Consider the following 26,598-nt stretch of genomic DNA (forward strand, 5'->3'; position numbering starts at 1 on the left):
ATTAAAATAGTCGAGAAAACAAGGGATGCTAGTGAAGATGTGGTAGTAGTTACAATACAGCCTGAAGTAAATGTTTGCTGCCGGTCAAAAGATACCCTGTGTGTTAAAAATGTGTATTGTGGCTGCGGCAGAAAAGTTTTTGGGAATCAAGGATTTTACATTTACATTTACGTCATTTAGCAGACGCTCTTATCCAGAGCGACTTACAAATTGGTGCATTACATCTGTAAACTTGCAAGGGGTACTGGCGCCGGAAGACCCGCCCTCCCAGGGTTCCCTTGAGCCTGTGTAGTGGTCAGATCTGTTTTATTTATGTATTTTAACATAAATGTTGTTTGATTTATTTATTTTTGTGTCGTTTTTTGGTAGTTCCGTTTTTTGGGGGGGATTGCTGGTTCCATCCCGTATAGTAGGTGGCGGAATGCACATTAAATTGTGTGATCGCCAATATACCATAGAAGAAAAAGAAGACAGGTGGAATACCAGCCGGAATACAGCTACGACCAGAAGTTACTTTTTGGTAGCAGGTACGCCATCTAGTCACACCCTTTTTACAGTATATCTATTGAATGGGCAGTCAGTCTTTGGGTTCCACTAGTTACCAAAGCCACAAAGTCAAAATTCTCTATCGTAAAAATATCTGATTTTATTATTATTTTGTGGCTTTTTGGTCTTAATTCAAGGTTAGGGTTAGGTATAAGGTTAGCAGTGTGGTTAAGGTCCAAAATCACATTGTAAGAAGATGGATTGTAGAAAATGGGCGGGGTTTATGACGTGCTGTAGTAACTATGACGACCCGGTTCGATGAGCTGCTTCATTTTGTGGTTCACTACCTGCTAGCTACGTAGGTAATGTGAGGCAAGAAGAAACCGACTAAACTAAACTACTGTGTAAGCAGAGGTGGGTAGAGTAGCCAAAAATTGTACTCAAGTAAAAGTACTGTTACTTCAGAATAATATGACTCAAGTAAAAGTAAAAAGTAGTCATCCAAATAATTACTTGAGTAAGAGTAAAAAAGTACTTGGTGAAAAAACTACTCAAGTACTGAGTAACTGTTGAGTAACGTCTGATTTATTTTTTAACACAAGACAACAATCAGACAGACAAAAATACAAAATAATCATCTTTAATGAATTACAAAATAGCTTAAATTAAAATAATTCAGGTAAATTCAAGTATAAAAAAATAACAGATAAAAAATAAATAAGCACAAGTAACACAAATTTCCAAACCTTTATACTTTTTTTACCAGGCAGAACTAGAACGAGGCAGCCCATAAACTCTCATAAACTGTGTGTGTCTCCACAGTGACAGAACAACAGAAGGAAACACACAAACATTTCATACCAGGCATGCTGAACAGAAAACTGCACACCAGAAGGAAGCGGTCAACGTAAAATAATCAATAGGTGTTGATTAGGCCTACTCAGTACCTTTGTATTGCATGGCAAGCAACAGCCCTTTTTCTGTGTGCCTAGAAAAGAATACTCTGATCTGTGATTAGGCCACACTGCACATCTCACTGAGCAGAGGAAAAGAGCAGCAGTCCATGATAGATGGCCAAATAAAACAATATTGCAGGCCTAGTATCCCAGAACACAAATTAAGCTGAATGCATGTTCTCTAAAAGGCATTAGAGGAGAGTGATGTAGTTGTAGATCGGGCATTATGTTTACTTCCAGTTCCAATATCTAACAAGAAAAGTCAGCAAAAAAAAGTCACACTAACTATATTGCCACCCTGTGGTTTGTCACTGACACACTATAATCCTAAATGACAGTAACATTATACAGAGTTATATAGGTCAATGTCTACTGGTTCACATTTGAATTGATAAACAAGTATATTTACCAGCATTTAAGATGTTCTCCTCTGTGGTCCAGGATGTTCTGAATCTTGGTAGGAGTATTGCTGCTGCAATCAGCTCAGGCTCTTTCATGACGTCTCCAAAACGTTTCTGGATCCCTTGCTGCAGGGCGTGAACAAGAGGTGTACACATTTTGCAAGTTGACTCCAACTTCTTCAGCTTGTCCCGTAACTGGTAAAGTGTTGGCAGCAGGAGGCCCATATGCACAGATGATTCCCCTTGGAGGATATTAAGGGCCATGGCAACAGGCTTCATCACAGCAGCATACTCGACCAAAAACCAATTTTCAGCTGGATTGAACCTATAAAAGATGTAACGATAAAACAATTACTTATAGCTATTTCTGGTACAATGTCTTTATTATGCATTGTACATGTTAAATACAATATATATATATTTCATTCAAGTCATCCACAATTGTCACACCACCATGCAAAGAAAACTTAGTTACTTGAGACAAGTGGATTCACCCATTAATCAGCAAGGCTTATTTACTTTTATTATTCTTTAAAAACAAAATATACATTTTGTCAACTTACATCTTTATCTTTAATGCTGTGCAGACATTGCGAATTGCTTGTTCTCCTTGCTCTCGGTGAATGCGCACAATCCTTTCTACAGCGAGGAACAGGGAGCTCCAGCGTGTCTGATTGGGTCGGAGAAACTGCAGCTTGCATTCACGTTCCACTGTTTCATGAGCCATGGTTGACCTGCTGGTTTTATTCCAAAGAGCATGACATTTTGCAAAAGCAGACCGAGACAGCCTCTTGTAGGTTTCGTTTGCAGCTCCTCCTGCAGCAGTGGCATCAACTGTAGATATAAGATTGAGGAGATGGCATGCACACTTTTGGTGCCTTGGAAGTTGGTACTCAAGGCCTGTGTTGTCATCCAGAATTGCAGACATCTTGATACTCCACCTCTGACTCACTCTGATCTTCTGTTGCATCATCAAGGGTGGAGTCACTCTCCTCTTGTACATTGATGGCTTCCTCCTCTTTCTCCTCACCATATAATCGAAAGGAAGTTTGAGCCACTGTCTGTTGTCATCCTGGTCACTTTTTCCCTGATGTGGTACTCAGAATGTATTTCCTCTAATGCAGCAGCAAGGACATCAAACGTGTGCGAGCCTTTGACAGGTCTACAAGCCAATGTGGAGTGCCTCTCCAGTGAGGTGTTGTCTATCCAGTGACAGGTGACACCTAAGTAGCTACGTTAGCAACATAGTTCACAGCACTCAGCTTTTTGATGATTATGCTCTTCTTGTGTTTTGCAGCTTCTTGTATTCTTGTGCATAACGTTTTCCTTGTCATTACTGTATGAGGTTGCAAGGTTTCTATCAAAGTATTGAAGGATGGCGTCTCAACCACAGAAAATCACATTCAAAATTTAGCATCAGCTTGTCAAGCGTTGCTTGTGTTACCCGCCCTGGGGCAGCAAAGGCTGTGATTTTTGCATTTTTCACAAGAGCATCACTGGAAGAGGAGGACTTACGCTTTCTGTGGTTCTCTAGTAAGTCTGTGTCCTTTGCCAGTTTGTTGGGGTGAATCCTCTGTGGACAAAAAAAAAATCTGTGAGGCTACAGGGAGATCAAGACATTAAAAGAGACTTATTATCACATAAAATGTGGATATATATATATAGAAAATGTTTAAAACATATGTAACCTAAAAGACAAACATTCGCCTATCCACAGCAAAAAAAAACGAATTTAGGAAACTTACCGCTACATGTTTCCTCAAGTTAATGTTGAGTTCTTGAATGCTGAAATGTCAGTTTGTTTTGGTAGACACAGAAGACACAGCATAATGTAGCTGTTCTTTCGCACTTTTACTAAGGTAAACATGCTTTCAATATGAGGCCAGGGGTGCGGGTGTTCCTCCTCGTCTGTGTCTGCATTGCCGACGGCTAATTCTGACATTTTTGTGTTGCTATGACTGTAAAGCCAACCGGTCCCGCCGCTGAGATTGAGTATGGTAAAGTGACGAGACTGCACAACTACGTTTGATTGGTGAAACACAGTCACGTGGTAGAGCCTTAGCGGAAGTCTCTCTCTCTCTCTGTCAAAATAAAACATTAAAATAAGGTTTATGCCGGGGGATAAAGACAATGACGCGTAGAATACAAAAGAGGTAAAAAGAAAAGTAACGACCTCATTGTAGCCTAATGTAGCGGAGTAAGAGTACAGTTTCTTCTTCACAAATCTACTCAAGTAAAAGTAAAAAGTATAGTGATTTAAAACTACTCCTAGAAGTACAATTTTTTCAAAAACTTACTCAAGTAAATGTAACGGAGTAAATGTAACTCGTTACTACCCACCTCTGTGTGTAAGTTATAAGGTAAGTCGGCAATTTAGGTTTAATTATTGCGTTAATACACTGTTACTATAATGTTTCTTTAAATGGTTGTAACGTGTGATGAATGAATGTTTTAATCGGCGGCAATACCAATAGCGTTTTTTTCCAGGTGTGTATTCATGAAGTTAGTGCGCGCCTAAGCAAAACGTTTTGCAACATAAAACTTTTTTCAACGAAGACGATCGTTTTTTTATTGGACAAGTTCAGGTAGTCTCTCGCTATTTAGCCCCGTTTGCTTCCGTTAACTTCGTAGTGAATTCGACCTGTCTGTTTTCCAAACGGCATCTTATCAATGGTTCAAACGATGAACTTAGCCAAAGTCATGTTGTAGGAGGGAGATTCCGACATGTGAGAAGTTTGTAGGTGGGTATGGGACAAATAATGTATAGTAGTCTTAGATGCAATAGATAGTATAGAATACAGTATATACATATGAGATGGGTAATGCAAGATATGTAAACATTAAAGTGGCATAATTAAAGTGACTAGTGTTCCATTTATTAACGTGGCCAGTGATTTTCAAGTCTGTATGTAGGTAGCAGACTCTCTGCTAGTGATGGCTGTTTAACAGTCTGATGGCCTTGAGATAGAAGCTGTTTTTCAGTCTCTCGGTCCCAGCTTTGATGCACCTGTACTGTCCTCACCTTCTGGATGATAGCGGGGTGAACAGGCAGTGGCTCGGGTGGTAGTTGTCCTTGATTATATTTTTGGCCATCGGGTGCTGTAGGTGTCCTGGAGGGCAGGTAGTTTGCCCCCGGTGATGCGTTGTGCAGACTGCACCACCCTCTGGAGAGCCCTGCGGTTGTGGGCTGTGCAGTTGCCGTACCAGGCGGTGATACAGCCTGACAGGATGCTCTCAATTGTGCATCTGTAAAAGTTTGTGAGGGTTTTAAGTGACAGGCCAAATTTCTTCAGCCTCCTGATGTTGAAGAGACGCTGTTGCGCCTTCTTCACCACACTGTCTGTGTGGGTGGACCATTTCAGTTTGTCAGTGATATGTACGCAGAGGAACTTTTCCACCTTCTCCACTGCTGTCCCGTCAATGTGAATAGGGAGGTACTCCCTCTGCTGTTTCCTGAAGTCCACGATCATCTCCTTTGTTTGTTTTTTTACGTTGAGTGAGAGGTTATTTTCCTGACACCACACTCCGAGAGCCCTCACCTCCTCCCTGTAGGCTGTCTCATTGTTGTTGGTAATCAAGCCTACTACTGTTGTGTCGTCTGCAAACTTCATGATTGAGTTGGAGGCGTGCATGGCTACGCAGTCATGGGTGAACAGGGAGTACAGGAGGGGGCTGAGCACACACCCTTGTGGGGCCCCAGTGTTGAGGATCAGCGAAGTAGAGATGTTGTTTCCTACCTTCACCACCTGGGGAACTTCCTGTCAGGAAGTCCAGGACCCAACTGCGCAGGGCAGGGTTGAAACCCAGGGCCTCAAGCTTGATGATGAGCTTGGAGGGTACTATGGTGTTGAATGCTGAGCTATAGTCAAAGAACAGCATTCTTACATAGGTATTCCTCTTGTCCAGATGGGATAGGGCAGTGTGCAATTGTGGGTGTGTCCATGTTGCTGGGGATCAGAAGTGTCCAGTGCGGGAGAGAGACAGGTTGAGATTGCCAGGGTCAGAGTAGAACAGGTGTCATATGCTGAGGCAGTGAAGAAAGTAGAGGATGATGGGTCAAGGCTTAGCAGTCCTAGGCCAATACAGAGTGATACGAATTTGTGCTTCGTTAAGGTGGGCTTCTTACCATTCATTGCCATAGTTATCAACTGTATGGCAGAAATAGAACATGCATCACGTAAAATAGATGTTGTGGTGGCATCTGCAGAGAAGTATGAGGTTTTACTGCAGAAGAGTTACAAGCTGTGTGTAATGTTCATACGTGTCAGCATACTGAATTGTAATTGGATTCATTCTACCGACGTATCATACTGTGCTATGATTGGTTAAGACCCCCCAGGTGGTGAGGTCATCTTCAGATGATCATGGCCGGAGACACATGAACTTGCCAGTTATAGCTAGCTAATAAAGAGCTACTTTTAGAAAAATCCTGTCGTCCTGCATTTTATTATTTTGTACAAAGCGTACGTTCATATCATGTTCGCACCGCAGAAGGAGCGGTGTACCGCCACGATCGTCGTCACCTACTGAACACAAAAGTACAACACACTGACGAGATGAACTGTTCCCCTGAAAGAGAACGGGGTGGACTAAACACAGACACAACACAACATACACCATACTTACCTGCAACACCACAAGAACTGTGGACTGACACAGAAGCATAATCAGCTTCGTATCACACCAGGTCAGGAAGAGAGGACAAGCCTAGAGCTGTCCTAGACCTGTGAAATGTCAAAGGGCGTAGGCGGATCGCTGCCCTAAAAGAGTTTGACTGTAAACTTGTTATTGAAATGTTAACTTGAAATGCTTTGGTATTGTATTTGTTTGATATGTTGAGATGTCATTGCTACAGTGAAAAGCTGAGTTGCTGAGAAATATTAGTTCTAAAAGTAACAGTATGCTGAATCATTGTTTCAGAGTCTGTTATGTTGATGCAGTTAATGTAGTATAAATGGTTACTTACCTCGAGTTCAAACTACAGAGCATATATTCAAAAGAAACACTTAAAATATGTAGAACATATATATATATTTTTTAAGAAGGGGGGTGTAATATTCATATGTGTCAGCATACTGAATTGTAATTGGATGCATTCTACCGTCGTATCATACTGCGCTATGATTGGTTAAGACTACCCAGGTGGTCATCTTCAGATGATCATGGCCGGAGACACATGAACATGCCAATTATAGTTAGTTAATAAAGAGCTACGTTTAGAAAGATCCTGTCGTACTGCATTTTATTATTTTGTACAAAGCGTACAAAACAAGACAGTGTGTTAAACGAAAGAGCCCCGTCCTCCCAGGCCGTTGGCCTGCTGGAAGATTAGGGTCAAAGTAGTGGAATGGGCTGGTGATTTTTATGAAACGGTTCGTTTGTGGGGTTTTTCATTTCCCCCTTCTTTTTTTTTGTGTCACAAAATGTAACGTGATTTGAATACACACTACCGCACAGGATGTGGTGGCATGCACCAACAAAATGTGCGAACGCCACGATACTGAAGAAGAAGAACTTAGCCAAAGATGCTTTTGGGAAACCGGGCCCTGGGCCTGTATTCACAAAGCCTCTGATCTAGGATCAGTTTTGCCTTTATAATCATAGTGAATAATAGGAGGGACCTGATCGTAGATCATCACTCCTACTCTGAGATGCTTTGTGGATACGGGCCCTGGCCCCTGGTCCATTCATACCGAATCCGACTGAGTCGATAGGCTTTGGTGTAGGATTGTTTTCCCCACAATGAAATCGGAGGTGGACTATGGATCTGTCTCTGACATGTTTACTGTTGCCTTGTTTGATGTTGGCAAATTCTGTGTTTTTATGTCTGTAGGCTACTATTTTAGTGTAGGCTATATTGTTTTAGAAATGTCAATCTTATCCATAGCAACAATCCATCATTAAAATGCTTTCATTTTCACAGATTGAGCAGTAAGCACAGCCATGGGTTGGAAATGGAGCAAATTTATGATTGTATTTCTTGGTAAGTTTTTCCTAACTTAATCTTGTTAGATTTTCTCTTTACACTTGATTTGTGTAACATAGCCTCCTGATCAACATCATTGAGTGTTTTCACTCTATTAGCCATATCAAATATGTTGATAATAGTTAATCTACAAATATCAACCAAATAATCCTTCTATTTATTTTGCCTCCTGCCAGTTTGTACAGAATGCTCCTCGATTGGTAATGGTAACGTTATCATTCAGAAAACAGTGAATTTGAAGCACGAGATCACTCTCCCTTGCAATGCAATCTGTGACAGTGGCATCGAGTGGAGGATTCATCGTGGCGAGATGGTTGCCAAGCTTGATCAAAGGAACTTCACTGGAGGAAAGGGCTTTGAGAACCGGGTTAAAATCAACAAAGACTTCTCTCTCACCATTACCTCTGCTGTGTACAATGACAAGGGCTCGTATGAGTGTCTCTGTGATGGGTATGCTGTTGGAGATGTAAATCTCGATGTTCTGGGTAAGTTCGAGAGACATGAAACTTTTTACATATTGAATGTTGACTGGAAACAAGAACAAAGACTAATATACTAAGAATAATGGGTTTGCTGGGAGTGCTGGGCATTCCCAAAACAATTTGAGGGATAAGCCTACTCATAAGTGTAAACAAAGGAAAGTTACAATATTTATATTTGTCCAGACCACTGTTTTTCTGAACTCCAATCAATATACTGTTTCTTTGTGTTTTGGAGTAATCTTAATAGTATCACATCCCAGCAAACATGCCCACATTGGCACTACAATATTGGCCCCATGTAGGCTGGGCCAATGCGCCTTTGCTCATCGGCTCCCCAAGGCATTTGCCCCGTGTGGCCCAGTGTTGGCAGCCCATATCTGTTGAGGGCAGCCCTCACTTTGCCTGAAATAACCCCATAGTTTCCCAGCAAACATGCCGACATTGGCACAAAGTGGGCTAAAATATTGGTCTCATGTAGGCTGCCCACATTGGGCTGATGCGCTTTTGCTGCTTAATAGGAGTGTATTTATTATATATTTATTACAGTTTAAATGCATCAATTGCATAAATTTTAGGCTTTATGGGTATTTAGGGAACGTGATACATTGTATCAGAAATACAAATTGTTAACATAATACATATATTCTTTTACAAGACAAACTGTTAATTTTCTAATATGTCACATGCATTTATTTCAGTATTTTTAAAGACTTCATCATTGGCAGTGTACAAGATTTAAAAAAGTGGGCATCACACAACAGAACACGGAACAACACTCTCAGAAACAGTTACAAAAAAAGAAGTGTGTGCAAACCAAGCCCCAAAATATTATAACGATCCCCAACCTCTAGCGGGGCTTGGTGTGGGCTAGTCTCTAGCGGGGCTTGGTGTGGGCTAGTCTCTAGCGGGGCTTGGTGTGGGCTAGCCTCTATCTGGGCTTGGTGTGGGCTAGTCTCTAGCTGGGCTTGGTGTGGGCTAATCTCTAGCTGGGCTTGGTGTGGGCTAGTCTCTAGCGGGGCTTGGTGTGGGCTAGTCTCTAGCTGGGCTTGGTGTGGGCTAGTCTCTAGCGGGGCTTGGTGTGGGCTAATCTCTAGCTGGGCTTGGTGTGGGCTAATCTCTAGCTGGGCTTGGTGTGGGCTAGTCTCTAGCTGGGCTTGGTGTGGGCTAATCTCTAGCTGGGCTTGGTGTGGGCTAGTCTCTAGCGGGGCTTGGTGTGGGCTAGTCTCTAGCTGGGCTTGGTGTGGGCTAGTCTCTAGCGGGGCTTGGTGTGGGCTAATCTCTAGCTGGGCTTGGTGTGGGCTAATCTCTAGCTGGGCTTGGTGTGGGCTAGTCGCTAGCTGGGCTTGGTGTGGGCTAGTCGCTAGCTGGGCTTGGTGTGGGCTAGTCTCTAGCGGGGCTTGGTGTGGGCTAATCTCTAGCTGGGCTTGGTGTGGGCTAATCTCTAGCTGGGCTTGGTGTGGGCTAGTCTCTAGCTGGGCTTGGTGTGGGCTAGTCGCTAGCTGGGCTTGGTGTGGGCTAGTCTCTAGCTGGGCTTGGTGTGGGCTAGCCTCTAGCTGGGCTTGGTGTGGGCTAATCGCTAGCTGGGCTTGGTGTGGGCTAGCCTCTAGCTGGGCTTGGTGTGGGCTAGTCTCTAGCTGGGCTTGGTGTGGGCTAGTCTCTAGCGGGGCTTGGTGTGGGCTAGTCTCTAGCGGGGCTTGGTGTGGGCTAATCTCTAGCTGGGCTTGGTGTGGGCTAATCGCTAGCTGGGCTTGGTGTGGGCTAGTCTCTAGCTGGGCTTGGTGTGGGCTAGTCTCTAGCGGGGCTTGGTGTGGGCTAATCTCTAGCTGGGCTTGGTGTGGGCTAATCTCTAGTGGGGCTTGGTGTGGGCTCATCTCTAGCGGGGCTTGGTGTGGGCTAATCTCTAGCGGGGCTTGGTGTGGGCTCATCTCTAGCGGGGCTTGGTGTGGGCTCATCTCTAGCTGGGCTTGGTGTGGGCTAATCTCTAGCTGGGCTTGGTGTGGGCTAATCTCTAGCGGGGCTTGGTGTGGGCTCATCTCTAGCTGGGCTTGGTGTGGGCTAATCTCTAGCGGGGCTTGGTGTGGGCTCATCTCTAGCGGGGCTTGGTGTGGGCTAGCCTCTAGCTGGGCTTGGTGTGGGCTAGCCTCTAGCTGGGCTTGGTGTGGGCTAATCTCTAGCTGGGCTTGGTGTGGGCTAATCTCTAGCTGGGCTTGGTGTGGGCTAATCTCTAGCTGGACTTGGTGTGGGCTAGCCTCTAGCTGGGCTTGGTGTGGGCTAATCTCTAGCGGGGCTTGGTGTGGGCTCATCTCTAGCTGGGCTTGGTGTGGGCTAATCTCTAGCTGGGTTTGGTGTGGGCTAATCTCTAGCGGGGCTTGGTGTGGGCTAGCCTCTAGCTGGGCTTGGTGTGGGCTAGCCTCTAGCTGGGCTTGGTGTGGGCTAATCTCTAGCTGGGCTTGGTGTGGGCTAATCTCTAGCTGGGCTTGGTGTGGGCTAATCTCTAGCGGGGCTTGGTGTGGGCTAGCCTCTAGCTGGGCTTGGTGTGGGCTAATCTCTAGCGGGGCTTGGTGTGGGCTAATCTCTAGCTGGGCTTGGTGTGGGCTAGTCGCTAGCTGGGCTTGGTGTGGGCTAATCTCTAGCTGGGCTTGGTGTGGGCTAATCTCTAGCTGGGCTTGGTGTGGGCTAGTCTCTAGCTGGGCTTGGTGTGGGCTAATCTCTAGCTGGGCTTGGTGTGGGCTAATCTCTAGCTGGGCTTGGTGTGGGCTAATCTCTAGCTGGGCTTGGTGTGGGCTAGTCTCTAGCTGGGCTTGATGTGGGCTAGTCTCTAGCTGGGCTTGATGTGGGCTAGTCTCTAGCTGGGCTTGGTGTGGGCTAATCTCTAGCTGGGCTTGGTGTGGGCTAATCGCTAGCTGGGCTTGGTGTGGGCTAGTCTCTAGCTGGGCTTGGTGTGGGCTAATCGCTAGCTGGGCTTGGTGTGGGCTAATCTCTAGCTGGGCTTGGTGTGGGCTAGTCTCTAGCTGGGCTTGATGTGGGCATGCCCGTTCCCACCTTGCCCAACCGAATACCCACATGGGGCCAATTGGGTCATGTTTGCTGGGATTCTTCTGTTTTATAGACGGGTTGGTTGTTTTGCAAAAAAAATGACACTTGCAAAACAGACAGGGTTGGCTTAGACTGTTGACAACACGTAAACTATATTTCGTCTCCAATGTTCATTGAAAACATAAATACATTTGTACAATGAGCACTTTAATCTCAAATACATCGTTACAGTTGTTGGTTAGCTAGCTAGCACATTTTTGCCAAATTAGCATTGACATGAAATAAGTCAACACCTCAAAACAAGACATGGTATCAATAACAAGATACAACTAGCTGAAACGAGCCACCTACTATTCCCACATGGCAGCTTCGGAGGGGTATACTACGAAGCAAGCTAGATCTACTCAGGGTTTTCTCAAGCTAACCAGCTTCAGTTAGTTTCACATTCCAGTTGCCTGTGAGTTAGCCGGCCCGGGAGCAGGTTAGTTCTGAAGGATGCGTTGCCATGGAAATGTACCTGGCTAAAAGGTGAGCCACTTTCGTATGACTGGTTATTCCAAGTTGAACTCAAGAGTTGACTAAAGTTACCATGCTAACTCCTCAAACCTGCTTCGTATGATTCCCCTCTGGTCATTCATTGTTGCTAGCTACAGTATCTGACTGTTCAGAATCGTAATAAAGTAGAGCTTCCAGCCACATGGATGGGCGCGCATCATTTTTGTGTCGTTGTCAGCCAACCCGTCTAGTCTTTGATCTACTTTGTGCTGCTCTTAGTTAGTTATTCCCTAACCCACCCTCCTCTCATTTCCCCCAAGCACCTTTTCTCCCCCCTCCTCGCATCTTCCCCACTCAGTCCTTCCCAACTACTGTTAAATGTCATAAATGCTAAACTGAGCCATGGTGTAGGCCTATATCTAATCCAATTGCTTTCATAATGGCACACCATTCAAGGCCCACCCCTCTTCTCTCTTCTCATTTAACAGTCCCACCAGAAATATCAGCTGACTTCGGAGATAATGTCACGCTTCCCTGCTATGGCTCGACCAATAAGCAGGCGACCGATGGTGAGATGCATGTGCAGTGGGATAAAGATGGACAGACTGTGCTGAAGATTGACCCGACCAATACTACCTATGGCCCTGGATTCATGGACAGGACATCAGTAAACAGGGATGGTTACAGAGAGGGTGACCTCTCCCTCATCATCACCAATGTACAATCGTCTGACAAGGGGACCTACCTGTGCTTCTTCAACCGTCATAGTGATCCAGGATATCCACATGGAGTCACTCTCACTGTTAAAGGTGGGATGTCTAGTGAATGCATTGCTCACTTAAGTTTTTTATTTAATATTCCCTTTTCATGTTTAGACATTGTTCTTTGTCTAATTATTATCATAGTAGTAGATGTAGTGTTAGTGTAATAATGCAAGAGAATAGTATTTAGTCATGGAAATCTTGCTGTTGTGTATTGTTGTCTGCTTTTTTTGAGATTATAAACTGGGTGGATCGAGCCCTCAATGCTGATTGGCTGACAGCCGTGGTATATCAGCCTAATATCAGGCCTTAGCCGTGGTATATTGGCTATATACAGCACCACACCCCCTCAGACCTTATTGCTTCAGTATAATATTGTCTTCATATCCCTTATCTTTGCCCCACTAACACTACTGTTTTCTATCTTTGTGTGTTTGTCTGTGTTTCTCTAGAAAACCGTTTGGAGTCTACAACGAATGAGACAACTACAACGAGTGAGACAAGTGGAAGGAGTAGGTTGCCATTAGTGGTATGTCTAGTAGTATGTCTAGTCATTTGTGTGTTAGTATTAGTGGTGATCTGCAAGAGTAAGCAGAGACCTCCAACCATGGACGACACAATCACTGGAACAGAGGATAATGCAATGGTTACCCTAGGACCACTACTTCTTTCCACCGAGGAGACCCCTCTTCCTGCTCCAGTCCAGGAAAGCGAACCAGTGACCACTGACAGACAGAAGAGTTCCGATGATCATCCTGATGAGAACATGTGCCCCGAAAGAGTGGGACATATTCATGAGGAAGAGCTCCCTGTCATGAGGATGGAACACACAGAGGAGGAAGAGGAGGCCCTCCATCTCCCCGTGACTGAAAGTGGGACACTGCTAGAGCAGAAGAAGAGTAACACAGGGAGTTGAGTTATGTATGAAGGTAGTCTGTTTTGGTTGTCTTCCCATCAGAGTTTACTGTATAAATCAGTAGCCAATGACTCTAGCCTGATTGGCTTGGATCAAATGATACTGGGGTTATTTTGTCTGGGGCCAGTCTTTACTTATGTCCTGCCTAGTCTTCCAGCCTTATTGGTGACTTCAAATGTTTTCCCTGTGGACCCATTTTTAAGGCCAGTGATTTTACACCAGCATAAGAATTATATCGGGGGGAAATGAAAAACAGTTTGAATCGCTGAGTTCATTCCGAACTCAGGGATTAGGTGTGTTTTATCCAACAGTTCAACGACTAATATTCTCAGCCCCATCTTTCATGTTTCTAGCAATCCAAGTGATCCGTTTAGCTGAAAAATTGTAAAAAAGCAAATTCTCCTTTAAGTGGATATGAAAGGTTAGGATGTAAAGCGGTGGTGTAAAGTATGAAAGTAAAAATACTTTAAAGTAGTTTTTTGGGGTATCTGTACTTTACTTGACTATTTATATTTTTGACAACTTTTATTTCACTACATTCCTAAAGAAAATTATGTACTTTTTACTCCATACAGTTTCCCTGACACCCAAAAGTGAATGCTTAGCAGGACAGGAAAATGGTCTAATTCACACACTTAACAAGAGAACATCCCTGTTCATCCATACTCCCTCTGATCTGGCGGACTCACTAAAAACATAATTTATTTGTAAATTATGTCTGAGTGTTGGAGCATGCCCCTGGCTATCAGCACATGTTTTATGTATTATTATGCCGTCTGATTTGCTTTATATAAGGAATAAAAAAGTATTTATACCTTTACTTTTGTTACTTAAGTATATTTTAACAATTACATTTACTTTTGATACTTAAGTATATTTAAAACAAAATACTTTTAGACTTTTACTGAAGTAGTATTTTAATGGGTAACTTTAACTTTTAATAGAGTCATTTTCTATGAAGGTATCTTTACTTTTACTCAAGTATGAAAATTGGGTACTTTTTCCACCACTGGTGTAAAGGAGGAATTATTAATCACTTTGGTGGTGGTGCTACTGATATTGTAACTGGAAGGTTTACTGGTCAAGATCAATCTCACGTCTAATCTGGCCTTGCTTAATATCTCAGGGGATCACAGTACTGTAATAGAAAAGATCCTCCCAAGAGGGCAGACTTACACCATCATTTAAATGTAAACTGTGATTATTTTGTGGTAAGTGATACCCGAGATCCTTGGGACGTCCCTACCCTAAATCCTAACCTTAAACCATAGCCCATACCTTAATCCTTACATTAACTATTTTACAGTGGGGTAGGCACGTCCAAAGGATCCCCGATAGCAGATGAAGGTATTTTTATGTATTACATGATGCGTAATAAATATATGCATTTGCTAAATGATTGTAAAGAATGTTTGCTACATGAACGTTTCTTTTATAAAATGTAATAAAGACTATTGTACACAAAGTGTAAACCTGTGTCGAAACTGTCGTATCGGGTGAATGGTGGCAATTATTGCTGATAAACAAAGGAGTCCGCTCATACTGAACTTTGATCATAAGGTTTATTCAGATCACAAGCTTTCAGCATAAGTGACAGGTGACATGCCCACCCGGAGAGCGACGCCTCAGAATGGCTGCTCTGCCTTCTCCTTCGTTTTTCCCCCTACTTATAAACAATGCAAAAAGATGCTCCCTCTTCTGGCCAATCACCAGTCTCCCCTGTCTACAACACACTTCCTGTCTGTTGCATGTGGCGTTACACTAAAACATTCCCTCTTGATACTAAAATCAACATTCTTTCAGTTCCACTTAAAAACATTTAACAAAAGCATAATCCCAATACACGACATTTCCCCCCTTCGAGACGAACAGTCTCGAAAACAAACAGAATAGGATTATGACAAGTGACAATTTATCTTATTGAGTATCTTTAACATTAAACCAAAAACATTCTTAGTGTATATACCTTTCTATGAAATATGAATAACTGTTTATGAAGTGTGTATACATTACTATGAAATATGAACAAATCTTTATGGAGTGTAAGAGCGAAAAACTGTCTGGCAACCTTCGTTCCAAATCCATCCATCAATCAAGACAGTAAAATTCTCTCACGGTCCCTCTGCCCCAGGCAACCACCACGGTACTCCAAATAAACTCATAAACAATGTAAATGCATTTGAAACTATGATGCAATTAAATACACATGTAAGCCCCTGCAAACAAAATCCTATCCAAAAAATATCCACTCTAAGGCTGGTCAACCCATTGGACCCTACAGTGGACCTCTCCCTGCCTAGACTCCCTGTCCCTAAGCATCACCGAAATAAACAAAAACATCTAAGATCCCCACATGTATCCAATAACATCAAACATCATTCTACAAAAATTAATACGTAAGAGTATGACACAATTATGTATTACACATCAAATATGTCTATATTTCATTGCAGACACTGGAATGTAGTCCACTACACTTCATCTCCCCGTAGTCTCTTCTTCCAATGGACTGTTGATGATGGAATCGGCCACACCCTCCTTGTTTCATCTCCTCCAGTCATATTGTCCTTTCATATTGTCCCTTCATATTGTCCTTTCATATTGTCCTTGTTTGAGTATTTCAATCTCCACATGTCCCCCAAATGCTTCTGGAAGAAAAAGAAAAGACCAAACAGTATCTTTTGCAAAACAAACACTTTCAAATTAAACATCAATATCAACTAAGAATATAAACATTTTACATTTTAGTGATTTAGCAGACGCTCTTATCCAGAGCGACTTACAGGAGCAATTAGGGTTAAGTGCCTTGCTCAAGGGCACATTAACGTCATTTAGCAGACGCTCTTAGCCAGAGCGACTCACAAATTGGTGCGTTCACCCTATAGCCAGTGGGATAACCACTTTACAATTTGGGGGGGGGGGGGGTTAGAAGGATTACTTTATCCTATCCCAGGTATTCCTTAAAGAGGTGGGGTTTCAAATGTCTCCGGAAGGTGGTGAGTGACTCCGCTGTCCTGGCGTCGTGAGGGAGCTTGTTCCACCATTGGGGTGCCAGAGCAGCGAACAGTTTTGACTGGGCTGAGCGGGAGCTATGCTTCCGCAGAGGAAGGGGAGCCAGCAGGCCAGAGGTGGATGAACGCAATGCCCTCGTTTGGGTGTAGGGACTGATCAGAGCCTGAAGGTACAGAGGTGCCGTTCCCCTCACTGCTCCATAGGCAAGCACCATGGTCTTGTAGCGGATGCGAGCTTCAACTGGAAGCCAGTGGAGTGTGCGGAGGAGGGGGGTGACATGAGAGAACTTGGGAAGGTTGAACACCAGACGGGCTGCGGCATTCTGGATGAGTTGTAGGGGTTTAATGGCACAGGCAGGGAGGCCAGCCAACAGCGAGTTGCAGTAGTCCAGACGGGAGATGACAAGTGCCTGGATTAGGACCTGTGCCGCTTCCTGTGTAAGGCAGGGTCGTACTCTCCGAATGTTGTAGAGCATGAACCTGCAGGAGCGGGTCACAGCCTTGATGTTGGCGGAGAACGACAGGGTGTTGTCCAGGGTCACGCCTAGGCTCTTCGCACTCTGGGAGGAGGACACAGCGGAGTTGTCAACCGTGATGGCGAGATCATGGAACGGGCAGTCCTTCCCCTGGAGGAAGAGCAGCTCCGTCTTGCCAGGGTTCAGCTTGAGGTGGTGATCCGTCATCCATACTGATATGTCTGCCAGACATGCAGAGATGCGATTCGCCACCTGGTTATCAGAAGGGGGAAAGGAGAAGATTAGTTGTGTATCGTCAGCGTAGCAATGATAGGAAAGGCCATGTGAGGATATGACAGAGCCAAGTGACTTGGTGTATAGGGAGAAAAGGAGAGGGCCTAGAACTGAGCCCTGGGGGACACCAGTGGTGAGAGCACGTGGTGCGGAGACAGCTTCTCGCCACGCCACTTGGTAGGAGCGACCGGTCAGGTAGGACGCAATCCAGGAGTGAGCCGCGCCGGAGATGCCCAGCTCGGAGAGGGTGGAGAGGAGGATCTGATGGTTCACAGTATCGAAGGCAGCAGACAGGTCTAGAAGGACAAGAGCAGAGGAGAGAGAGTTAGCTTTAGCAGTGCGGAGAGTCTCCGTGACACAGAGAAGAGCAGTCTCAGTTGAATGACCAGTCCTGAAAAATGATATATAATGAATGTATGAATCACATTAAATGATAGAATAATGAACTAGGATAATTATTCATTCATACACTTCCCCCCTTTGATTCATAAAATCATACCAAAATCACCCCAATATTGAAAAAATTATAATAATAATTGAAAAATGATCAAATAATCAAAAAGGATATTTATCCATCCAGTTCCACTTGTCCATCTTTATCCAGATCAGGAACAGTCAACACCGGTATCTGAGTGTTGTCTCCAGGCATCACTCTCCAACCTATCTCAATCTCATAGCTTTCTCAAAGGTCAGTAACAAATTACAAACATCACACAGTGCTATCAAAGCTGCCATTAAAATGCAATCCATCACTGCCCCTACTGGCCTACCTGATCTTGCAACCAAGACTTCGCTGACTTCCAGCTCCTTCAGATATACCAAATGCATCCCTTATATTCTTCAATGCATATATAACCCTAGTGATAATATCTGAACTATCTGGACTCAAAGTATAACTAGCATTATCAATATGATCTTCCCAAATATTACACCATACCATGGAAAAAGTCCCCCCTTCTCCCTTAGATTTATCCTTCAATGATAGACTTGAAGACTATGACATGTAGCCATGTCTCTTTTCATCCAATTTCAAATATAGCTTCAGATTTCTGTGTCCGGTGCTACCCCTCTTATAATGGTAGAAACCTCATATGGAAGCTTCAACGTTGACATGTAACAACATCCTGTCTATCCATAGGGTAAGAATATATATGCTTTATCACCACAAACCCTCCAAATATCTCTAAAATTCCCCATAGTCACATTGTCAGGCAAAAGCTAATCTTTTACCATCAAAGTCCTGCTCTTCTTACTACCTGGTACATAAAAAGTAACATATTTCTCATTACTACCCTTAAGGTCATGCATACCCAAAGTTATCATATAACATCACAATCTGATATTCCCATAAACATACCCCTTACCTCATATGTTTTATTAGAACAAAAACAACTTTTAGCCCTCAATGGTTACACCTCAAATGCTTCAGGGTTTGCTGTTACCTGATTTTACTTCACATCTAACAAATTCCCATAGGGTAATTCATTTAACCAAGAACACCTAAACCTAGGCTTCAACAAATGTTTTGACAACGACATTATTTTATCTGTTACTGAATGTTGTTGCTGATACAACAGTCATGACAAAGCATAAGATTGACACATACTTGATAGAGGTCGAGCGACCGTCTCTAACATGTTTGACTGGAATTCTCAACAGACATGGACCCTCAAGATTCCTCACTGATATTACAGAATGAGCTGCTGGAACCTGCCCATCTATCTCTAATTTTCACAACAGAAGAATCAAACCACATGCATATAGTTTCTCTCTTCCCTAACGAGCGGTACTGATCAGATACCTCTCCTTGTCTGTCATTAAAATCAAAGACCTCATCCTGTACCTCCATGATGAATCTATATTCTCTCTACTAATATCTGTTCTCCTATTTTAACCCTATTCGTACTATCATTGACAGCACTCTCCATCCGTAACATAAACCTGAGTCCTTCTTGCGACCCCCTTTAATTTCAGAAAAGTTGTTGTCGGTGTCATACTTCCTACATTTGCTATTGCCATCGTATCATTAATCCCTTCCAAAGTTACCATTAAAGTAGTTGATTTAGTTGATGTATCAACCTTAATTATTTCTAGTGCGAAAGTTCCCGATATCCTCTGTGTATTATCTACTGTTGGAGTGACTACTGTAATCTACTCCTCCTTTGGTGACTGCGGAAGCTTCGACAGACTTCAAATCTTCCATTATAAGCGTCACTTTATGAATTACATAGCCTTTTAACCAATAATTCTTAACCGGAACAAATTTTAATGCTTGCACTAGATAAGTACACATATACAGTGGGGAAAAAAAGTATTTAGTCAGCCACCAATTGTGCATGTTCTCCCACTTAAAAAGATGAGAGAGTCCTGTAATTTTCATCATAGGTACACGTCAACTATGACAGACAAATTGAGAAAAAAAAATCCAGAAAATCACATTGTAGGATTTTTAATGAATTTATTTGCAAATTATGGTGGAAAATAAGTATTTGGTCACCTAGAAACAAGCAAGATTTCTGGCTCTCACAGACCTGTAACTTCTTCTTTAAGAGGCTCCTCTGTCCTCCACTCGTTACCTGTATTAATGGCACCTGTTTGAACTTTTTATCAGTATAAAAGACACCTGTCCACAACCTCAAACAGTCAAACTCCAAACTCCACTATGGCCAAGACCAATGAGCTGTCAAAGGACACCAGAAACAAAATTGTAGACCTGCACCAGGCTGGGAAGACTGAATCTGCAATAGGTAAGCAGCTTGGTTTGAAGAAATCAACTGTGGGAGCAATTATTAGGAAATGGAAGACATACAAGACCACTGATAATCTCCCTCGATCTGGGGCTCCACGCAAGATCTCACCCCGTGGGGTCAAAATGATCACAAGAACGGTGAGCAAAAATCCCTGAACCACACAGGGGGACCTAGTGAATGACCTGCAGAGAGCTGGGACCAAAGTAACAAAGCCTACCATCAGTAACACACTACGCCGCCAGGGACTCAAATCCTGCAGTGCAAGACGTGTCCCCCTGCTTAAGCCAGTACATGTCCAGGCCCGTCTGAAGTTTGCTAGAGTGCATTTGGATGATCCAGAAGAGGATTGGGAGAATGTCATATGGTCAGATGAAACCAAAATATAACTTTTTGGTAAAAACTCAACTCGTCGTGTTTGGAGGACAAAGAATGCTGAGTTGCATCCAAAGAACACCATACCTACTGTGAAGCATGGGGGTGGAAACATCATGCTTTGGGGCTGTTTTTCTGCAAATGGACCAGGACGACTGATCCGTGTAAAGGAAATAATGAATGGGGCCATGTATCGTGAGATTTTGAGTGAAAACCTCCTTCCATCAGCAAGGGCATTGAAGATTAAACGTGGCTGGATCTTTCAGCATGACAATGATCCCAAACACACCGCCCGGGCAACGAAGGAGTGGCTTCGTAAGAAGCATTTCAAGGTCCTGGAGTGGCCTAGCCAGTCTCCAGATCTCAACCCCATAGAAAATATTTGGAGGGAGTTGAAAGTCCGTGTTGCCCAGCGACAGCCCCAAAACATCACTGCTCTAGAGGAGATCTGCATGGAGGAATGGGCCAAAATACCAGCAACAGTGTGTGAAAACCTTGTGAAGACTTACAGAAAACGTTGGACCTGTGTCATTGCCAACAAAGGGTATATAACAAAGCATTGAGAAACTTTTGTTATTGACCAAATACTTATTTTCCACCATAATTTGCAAATAAATTCATTAAAAATCCTACAATGTGATTTTCTGGATTTTCTTTTCTCATTTTGTCTGTCATAGTTGACGTGTACCTATGATGAAAATTACAGGCCTCTCTCATCTTTTTAAGTGGGAGAACTTGCACAATTGGTGGCTGACTAAATACTTTTTTTCCCCACTGTATTCTCCCTGATCTTTCTCTGTAATATTATGCAAAATGAATGAACAGTCACTCATAACCCTCTTCCACTTCATATCGTTGTACAAACTATACCTCCTTTGACCAAGTGCAACAGGTTCTACATCTGGTCCTGATAACAATACTTATTCTCCATAATTATCTCTCCATGTGGGAGGGACGTCCCCATCCTAACCCTAATAAGTATTTTTCCTCTAAAATTGGTGCTGGAGCTATTGGTTCCCTTATAATCAAATGCGATATATTTATGGCTTTAATAACTATCAATGTTGAAAGAGTTAAATTGCTTCTCACTGTTGTTTTAATAGACTGAAGTGTTAATGTCCTTATTGTTACTTCATCCATTTTCCCCAAAGAAAAGTTGTCTTTGCTTGTACTTCCATCTATCACCACTAGTGTCACTTTTTCCCAACTCTCAGTCCTACCTGTAATCCCTGACTTTCAAACTTTTGATTATAAAAAATACACCTATAATTACCTTGATCTCCCTACTCTAAAGTGTCCTTCACCACTGTTCTCTCTCTCTTACTACTAACTTTGAAACTTAGCTTACTGTCTTAGAGTTCCTTCAACCTAGTTCTCCTAACTTTTTTAATCTAATCTTTTCTCCTAACCTTTAAAAACATTTTCCACTGATTTATTCACAAAATCCCTTTACCACCAATTTTTAGAATATGTGATTGGGAAAGCCCCCCCTGCTTCTGACTTCTTTACACACAGACTTGGCAAACGACTAAACACCTTTTAGCCTAGCCTGAAATCTCTTGGTGTAAGAATGTAACCCAGAATAACAGTCACCCCTTTTAACTTTATTTTTCAGACAGATTGTCTAATAGGCAGTCTAATAGATTATCATCCTTCCTATGATATTATCTTTTTAAGCAAATATAATTCCCAAAAACCCTACTTTTAAAAATCCTCTACCAGACATCCGTCTAGTGTACATCTTATTGTACAATTCAATTTAAACAATGCATCTCTTCCCAACACTGCAATAACAGTATCTTCTAATATTAGTATGTCTATTTTAATTTCTCTTTGAGTTCGTATAGCATAGCTCCATTGGTTCCTTAAGAGTAATTAACTGTTTTACTACCTCAAATCCCTATCCTAATTAGTTAATTTTACATAGTAAGATGTTTAACCTCTTTAGGCTGAACACAGATAAAAGCTTTTACACTATTCACTATCACTTCTCATAGTCCTCTGGTTTTACTTCAATTGTTAGATATTTTCTCTTCTTCTCTAATCGGTGCTATCAGCTGACACCCCCCCTTCGTATCTTCTAGCACTCTAGAATCCTTAGGGTTCACCTGGAGAACAGGTGATCTTGAATGGCCCCTGTATCTTCCTTAAAAATTTTCTCTGTTGTTTCCTCCTGACCCATTGCACTCACAGGTAAAGTGACCAATCTGTCCATAATTATAACAGTCTTCTGAAAGTTGCTGGAAGTGTAGCTGAAATCTTCCTCCTCCTTCTAAGCCTTCTCGTCCTCTTCCTCTCCAACTCTGTGTCTGTCCAGAAACTATCTGTGGATATGGAACACCTGGTACCCCCCTTGGCTGGTACAATTGCATTTGATATTGTTCAGTTGAAGCTGTAACAGTGATTGTTGATTTGGTTCACTCTGATTCTTCATAACCAAAGCTTCTCTTCTCCACCAGTTGTATGATTGAGTTTTTTGAGAGTTTCGTGATCCTGTTCTTTCTTGCTGTTGACATATCAGGATTCTTCAAAAGCTTATATTCTAAGTTCTGTCCTCAAAATATCATCTTCCATCATCTTCTTACTATTTCTTCAACTTCTTGGCCTCAATGTATTCTTCTTCTCCTCCAATTCTTGGGATTATTTTCTCAGCAGGTTTTCTCCTTGTCTCTTCAGCGTCTCGAGCTGTTCCTCTAGCTCTCTTACCTCTCCCAAAGTCCTCGCTTCCTCCAGGCCTGATAAGCATCGGTCTATATCTCCTTCTATTTATTCTGTGCCAGTCCTTATAGGACAAACTCCTTTTGAATACACAGCACCTTCAGTCTCCTATTTCTCACTGTCTTCATCTGAACTCGAATCTCTTGTATCCTTCTTCCTTCAACTTCCATCAGAGATGAAATCTCTAGTATCCTTCTTCTTTCCTCTCTTGCCAACTTCCTTCTGATCACAGAGTCATATCCACCCATGACCTCTTCTCAATCACTCTCATCTTCATCATCCTCGTCTTCTTTAACCTCACTCTTCTCTTTCAGACATCTCATGTTCTTCCTTCTGGAGTTTTGGATTCATCTTTCTGGTCGTTTCTGCTTGTCCTCTATCTATTATTCATCTTCATCTCTGATGCAGCAATCACCCTCCTGGATGATCACTGGAAGCTGAGGATAAACATCCCTAAGCTCTACTTCCCTTAGCCTTATCTCTATAGCTTTGTTTATCTTATCGCTCGAATCTTTTATCAGTTTTTGTTTGAGAATGAAGGGCAACTTTTGTTTCACTTGCCGGATAACCTCGCAATACTTTAGTTAAAGGATTACCATTTTGCACTATATCAACCGGTGTACTGACTTTTATAGCCTTGATGTCGTTTTTCCCCATTGTAACAACCCTTTTATATTCCTTTATCGTGAATTATTTTATTTTAGACTATATAGCCTATGGCTTCCCCCCTTCAATTATTAATATAACCTAAACAACCCAAAATATAAATCAATCAAAATATGAATATTAAAAAATTCAATTAAATGTTTTATTCAAAAACCATTTCTAATTAAAATAAAAAATCAATTAAAAAATCAATTAAAAATTATGAATAATTTAAAACCAATTTTTTATTTCTATATCCTAACTTACCCATTTATCAATTAGGCTATCTTACCACAATCCATCAGGAAAGTAAATGTAACCATAAACTCCATTGTTTAATATGCACCCAAGTATCTTAATTCCAGAATACTGTCAGTACCTGATTTCCAACCGAACTGTAATCCAGCCCAGTGATGCACAGAGACTCCAAAATGCAAATTTTATTCAAATCAGTATTTGCCAAGCCTATGTGAAATTTTCATAACATCACATATCCTGTTAGGGGAAGATTTTGTGAACTAGCCTGATATCTGATCCTCTGCCTCGTCACAACTTGTCACGTGACGCACGTCAGTCACACGTTAGCCCCTCCTCTCTCCTGTCGTATCGTCCTATTGCTCCTCACATATGACAGAAGAACAGAGACACAGAAAAAGATTTTAGTAGTTACTGCAATCACTGAGTTATCTCAACCATATTCAACATTCCTTCGTTCACCCATTATTCACTCTAAGACTAAACTCAGAACTAAATAGATCGCTCAAAAACATTTTTATTTTATTTTAATCCGTCATTTAATTTAATTCATTATACTCCGTCAACATATATTTAATGTATAAATTCACTACATTTCAACAAATAGTTTCATGTTCAAACACCAGCCGCTTTAAACTATAAGATTCGTGTTAAAATCTCTCTTCTTTGTTCCCTCGTCTGTGTCTCTCTGTCTCCCCCTGAGACACAGCCCAACAGAACTATGACACGTTACCCACAATCCCGTTTTGTAGTTTTAGTAAACAACATTTTGTAGTTTTTTAGTACCGGAACCAAACGTCTCATAATCTCGTGCCATAAACTACAACTCCCACGTTTTGTAGTGTAGTGTCATAAAATTAAACGCATGCGCAAATGCATCCAATGATACGATTCTCAGACAATAGAACGATAGCATTACGCTACAGCTTCACTATTTTATACCTTATACTCACACAATTACACATAACAGAGCTCACATTTGCGTAGAACTTTGAATTCTACACACACATACATATTTTAAGAGGCTTATCCTATCGCAATAGGACCTCTAAGGATACGTTAGCATGTAGCACACAACACAATTAGCATTTAGCATTAACATTAGCCTTAGCCTTTAGCTAACTGTGGCCTACCACGCCCTAAGTAACCTTGCATTGTGCCTAAATCATTGTCCATATATCACCTGCTAACTTTATGCTGCCGTAAGTTCTGGATAATCATATGAGCGGTTACCCCAAACGAATAATCCGTCGACTATAAGATGAGCATAACATACAATATCATCGTCCACCTCATGGTTCCCAGAACCAACCTGACCCCACACTAGCGCGTTGCCCGGATTTATGGCCCACTCCTAAAGAGTCGCCTCGTTTTCGAGGTCTTTAACAGATCCACAATGCTCTAATTGCATACGTATCCCTGACTTCATTCTGCCAATATCTGCCGTTAATATCTCTACCATCGATTGCTCTAAAATTCCAAGCCTACTCTCCCCCTTTTTGCCCTGTCTACCAGTGCAACAATTGATAATGATTAGCCAGACCTCCAGTCATCAGCAATAACGCCACACGAGGCACGGTCGTATGGTACATCTCTCCAGTGTACACAAGCAGTATCAAAACGAACAACTTAGCTGTGAGGAACACTCACCCTTGTCTGGTCATGACTCCAGACCGAAGTTAGCTTGGTGGCTACGAATGAGCAAAGGAGAGATGCAGACCAGCCCCACGTTGGGCGCCATTTGTCGTATCGGGTGAATGGTGGCAATTATTGCTGATGAACAAAGGAGTCCGCTCATACTGAACTTTGATCATAAGGTTTATTCAGATCACAAGCTTTAGCATAAGTGACAGGTGACATGCCCACCCGGAGAGCGACGCCTCAGAATGGCTGCTCTGCCTTCTCCTTCGTTTTTCCCCCTACTTATAAACAATGCAAAAAGATGCTCCCTCTTCTGGCCAATCACCAGTCTCCCCTGTCTACAACACACTTCCTGTCTGTTGTATGTGGCGTTACACTAAAACATTCCCTCTTGATACTAAAATCAACATTCTTTCAGTTCCACTTAAAAACATTTAACAAAAGCATAATCCCAATACACGACAAAACTGTTTTGAGCCACTGGCGCAAGGACCTGCAATTTTTATATTGATTGTCATATCCAGTCTTTTCGGTGAGCCGGATCATTTGGCTCCGTTCACGTAAAAGAGAAGGGCTCATTTGGCTCCCAAACGGCTCTTCGTTCAAAATGCTTAAACATCGACCTAGAAGCATGAAAAAAAGTGCAAATCTCTAATGTAAAGCCCCAAAATTAGGCTATTATTATGTCAGATCGTCAAATACATTTTTACCTGGCCAAATTATTAGATATCCTGCAAAACAATGGGGGTTTTTTATGCACTGAAAAAAATCAGCATGGACCAGATTGCCGTGCTCTCCCCACTATTTATTGTTTCTGCAGTGAGGACTCCCCCTCTTTATAATGATCGTGTCATTTATCTGCAGAAACAATAAATAGCACGCCAAAAAAGCAGTAGTAGCAGTATGCAAATCAGGGAGCCAAATGAACAACTCTTTCA

At 42.4% G+C, this 26,598-nt stretch overlaps 2 protein-coding genes across 3 annotated transcripts; one reads left to right on the forward strand and one right to left on the reverse strand.

Annotated features, from left to right (window-relative positions):
- The first annotated feature begins 3,882 nt into the window (after window positions 1–3,882).
- On the forward strand, window positions 3,883–14,988 carry LOC311110466 (uncharacterized protein). The gene is made up of 5 exons (XM_084189017.1): window positions 3,883–4,203; window positions 7,767–7,826; window positions 8,006–8,314; window positions 12,331–12,651; window positions 13,056–14,988. Exons 2-5 carry the CDS (start codon window positions 7,787–7,789, stop codon window positions 13,517–13,519), a joined length of 1,134 nt encoding a protein of 377 aa, XP_084045143.1. The 5' UTR covers window positions 3,883–4,203; window positions 7,767–7,786; the 3' UTR covers window positions 13,520–14,988.
- A 75-nt stretch (window positions 14,989–15,063) lies between these two features.
- Window positions 15,064–25,916, reverse strand: LOC311110467 (uncharacterized protein). Of its 2 annotated transcripts, XM_084189019.1 has the most exons (3): window positions 25,670–25,916; window positions 17,408–17,575; window positions 15,064–17,258 (listed from the first exon to the last, which is right to left on the reverse strand). In XM_084189019.1, exon 3 carries the CDS (start codon window positions 17,211–17,213, stop codon window positions 16,464–16,466), a length of 750 nt encoding a protein of 249 aa, XP_084045145.1. In that variant the 5' UTR covers window positions 17,214–17,258; window positions 17,408–17,575; window positions 25,670–25,916; the 3' UTR covers window positions 15,064–16,463. The 2 variants fall into 2 exon arrangements, with proteins under 2 accessions (XP_084045145.1, XP_084045144.1); XM_084189018.1 differs by having other exon boundaries at window positions 15,064–17,575.
- Window positions 25,917–26,598: the final 682 nt, after the last annotated feature.

Source organism: Coregonus lavaretus (genome assembly GCF_964263955.1).
Source record: "Coregonus lavaretus genome assembly, contig: SUPER_35_unloc_6, whole genome shotgun sequence".
Taxonomy (NCBI): Eukaryota; Metazoa; Chordata; class Actinopteri; order Salmoniformes; family Salmonidae; genus Coregonus; species Coregonus lavaretus.

What these genes read in the sequence shown, in the direction of transcription:
- LOC311110466 (XM_084189017.1), top strand. Translation starts at nt 7,787, where the DNA reads ATGGGTTGGAAATGGAGCAAATTTATGATTGTATTTCTTG. An exon ending in ATTTATGATTGTATTTCTTG is followed by an intron (nt 7,827 to 8,005) that starts GTAAGTTTTTCC and finishes GCCTCCTGCCAG; the next exon opens with TTTGTACAGAATGCTCCTCG. An exon ending in TGTAAATCTCGATGTTCTGG is followed by an intron (nt 8,315 to 12,330) that starts GTAAGTTCGAGA and finishes CTCATTTAACAG; the next exon opens with TCCCACCAGAAATATCAGCT.
- LOC311110467 (XM_084189019.1), bottom strand. Translation starts at nt 17,213, where the DNA reads ATGACGGATCACCACCTCAAGCTGAACCCTGGCAAGACGGAGCTGCTC.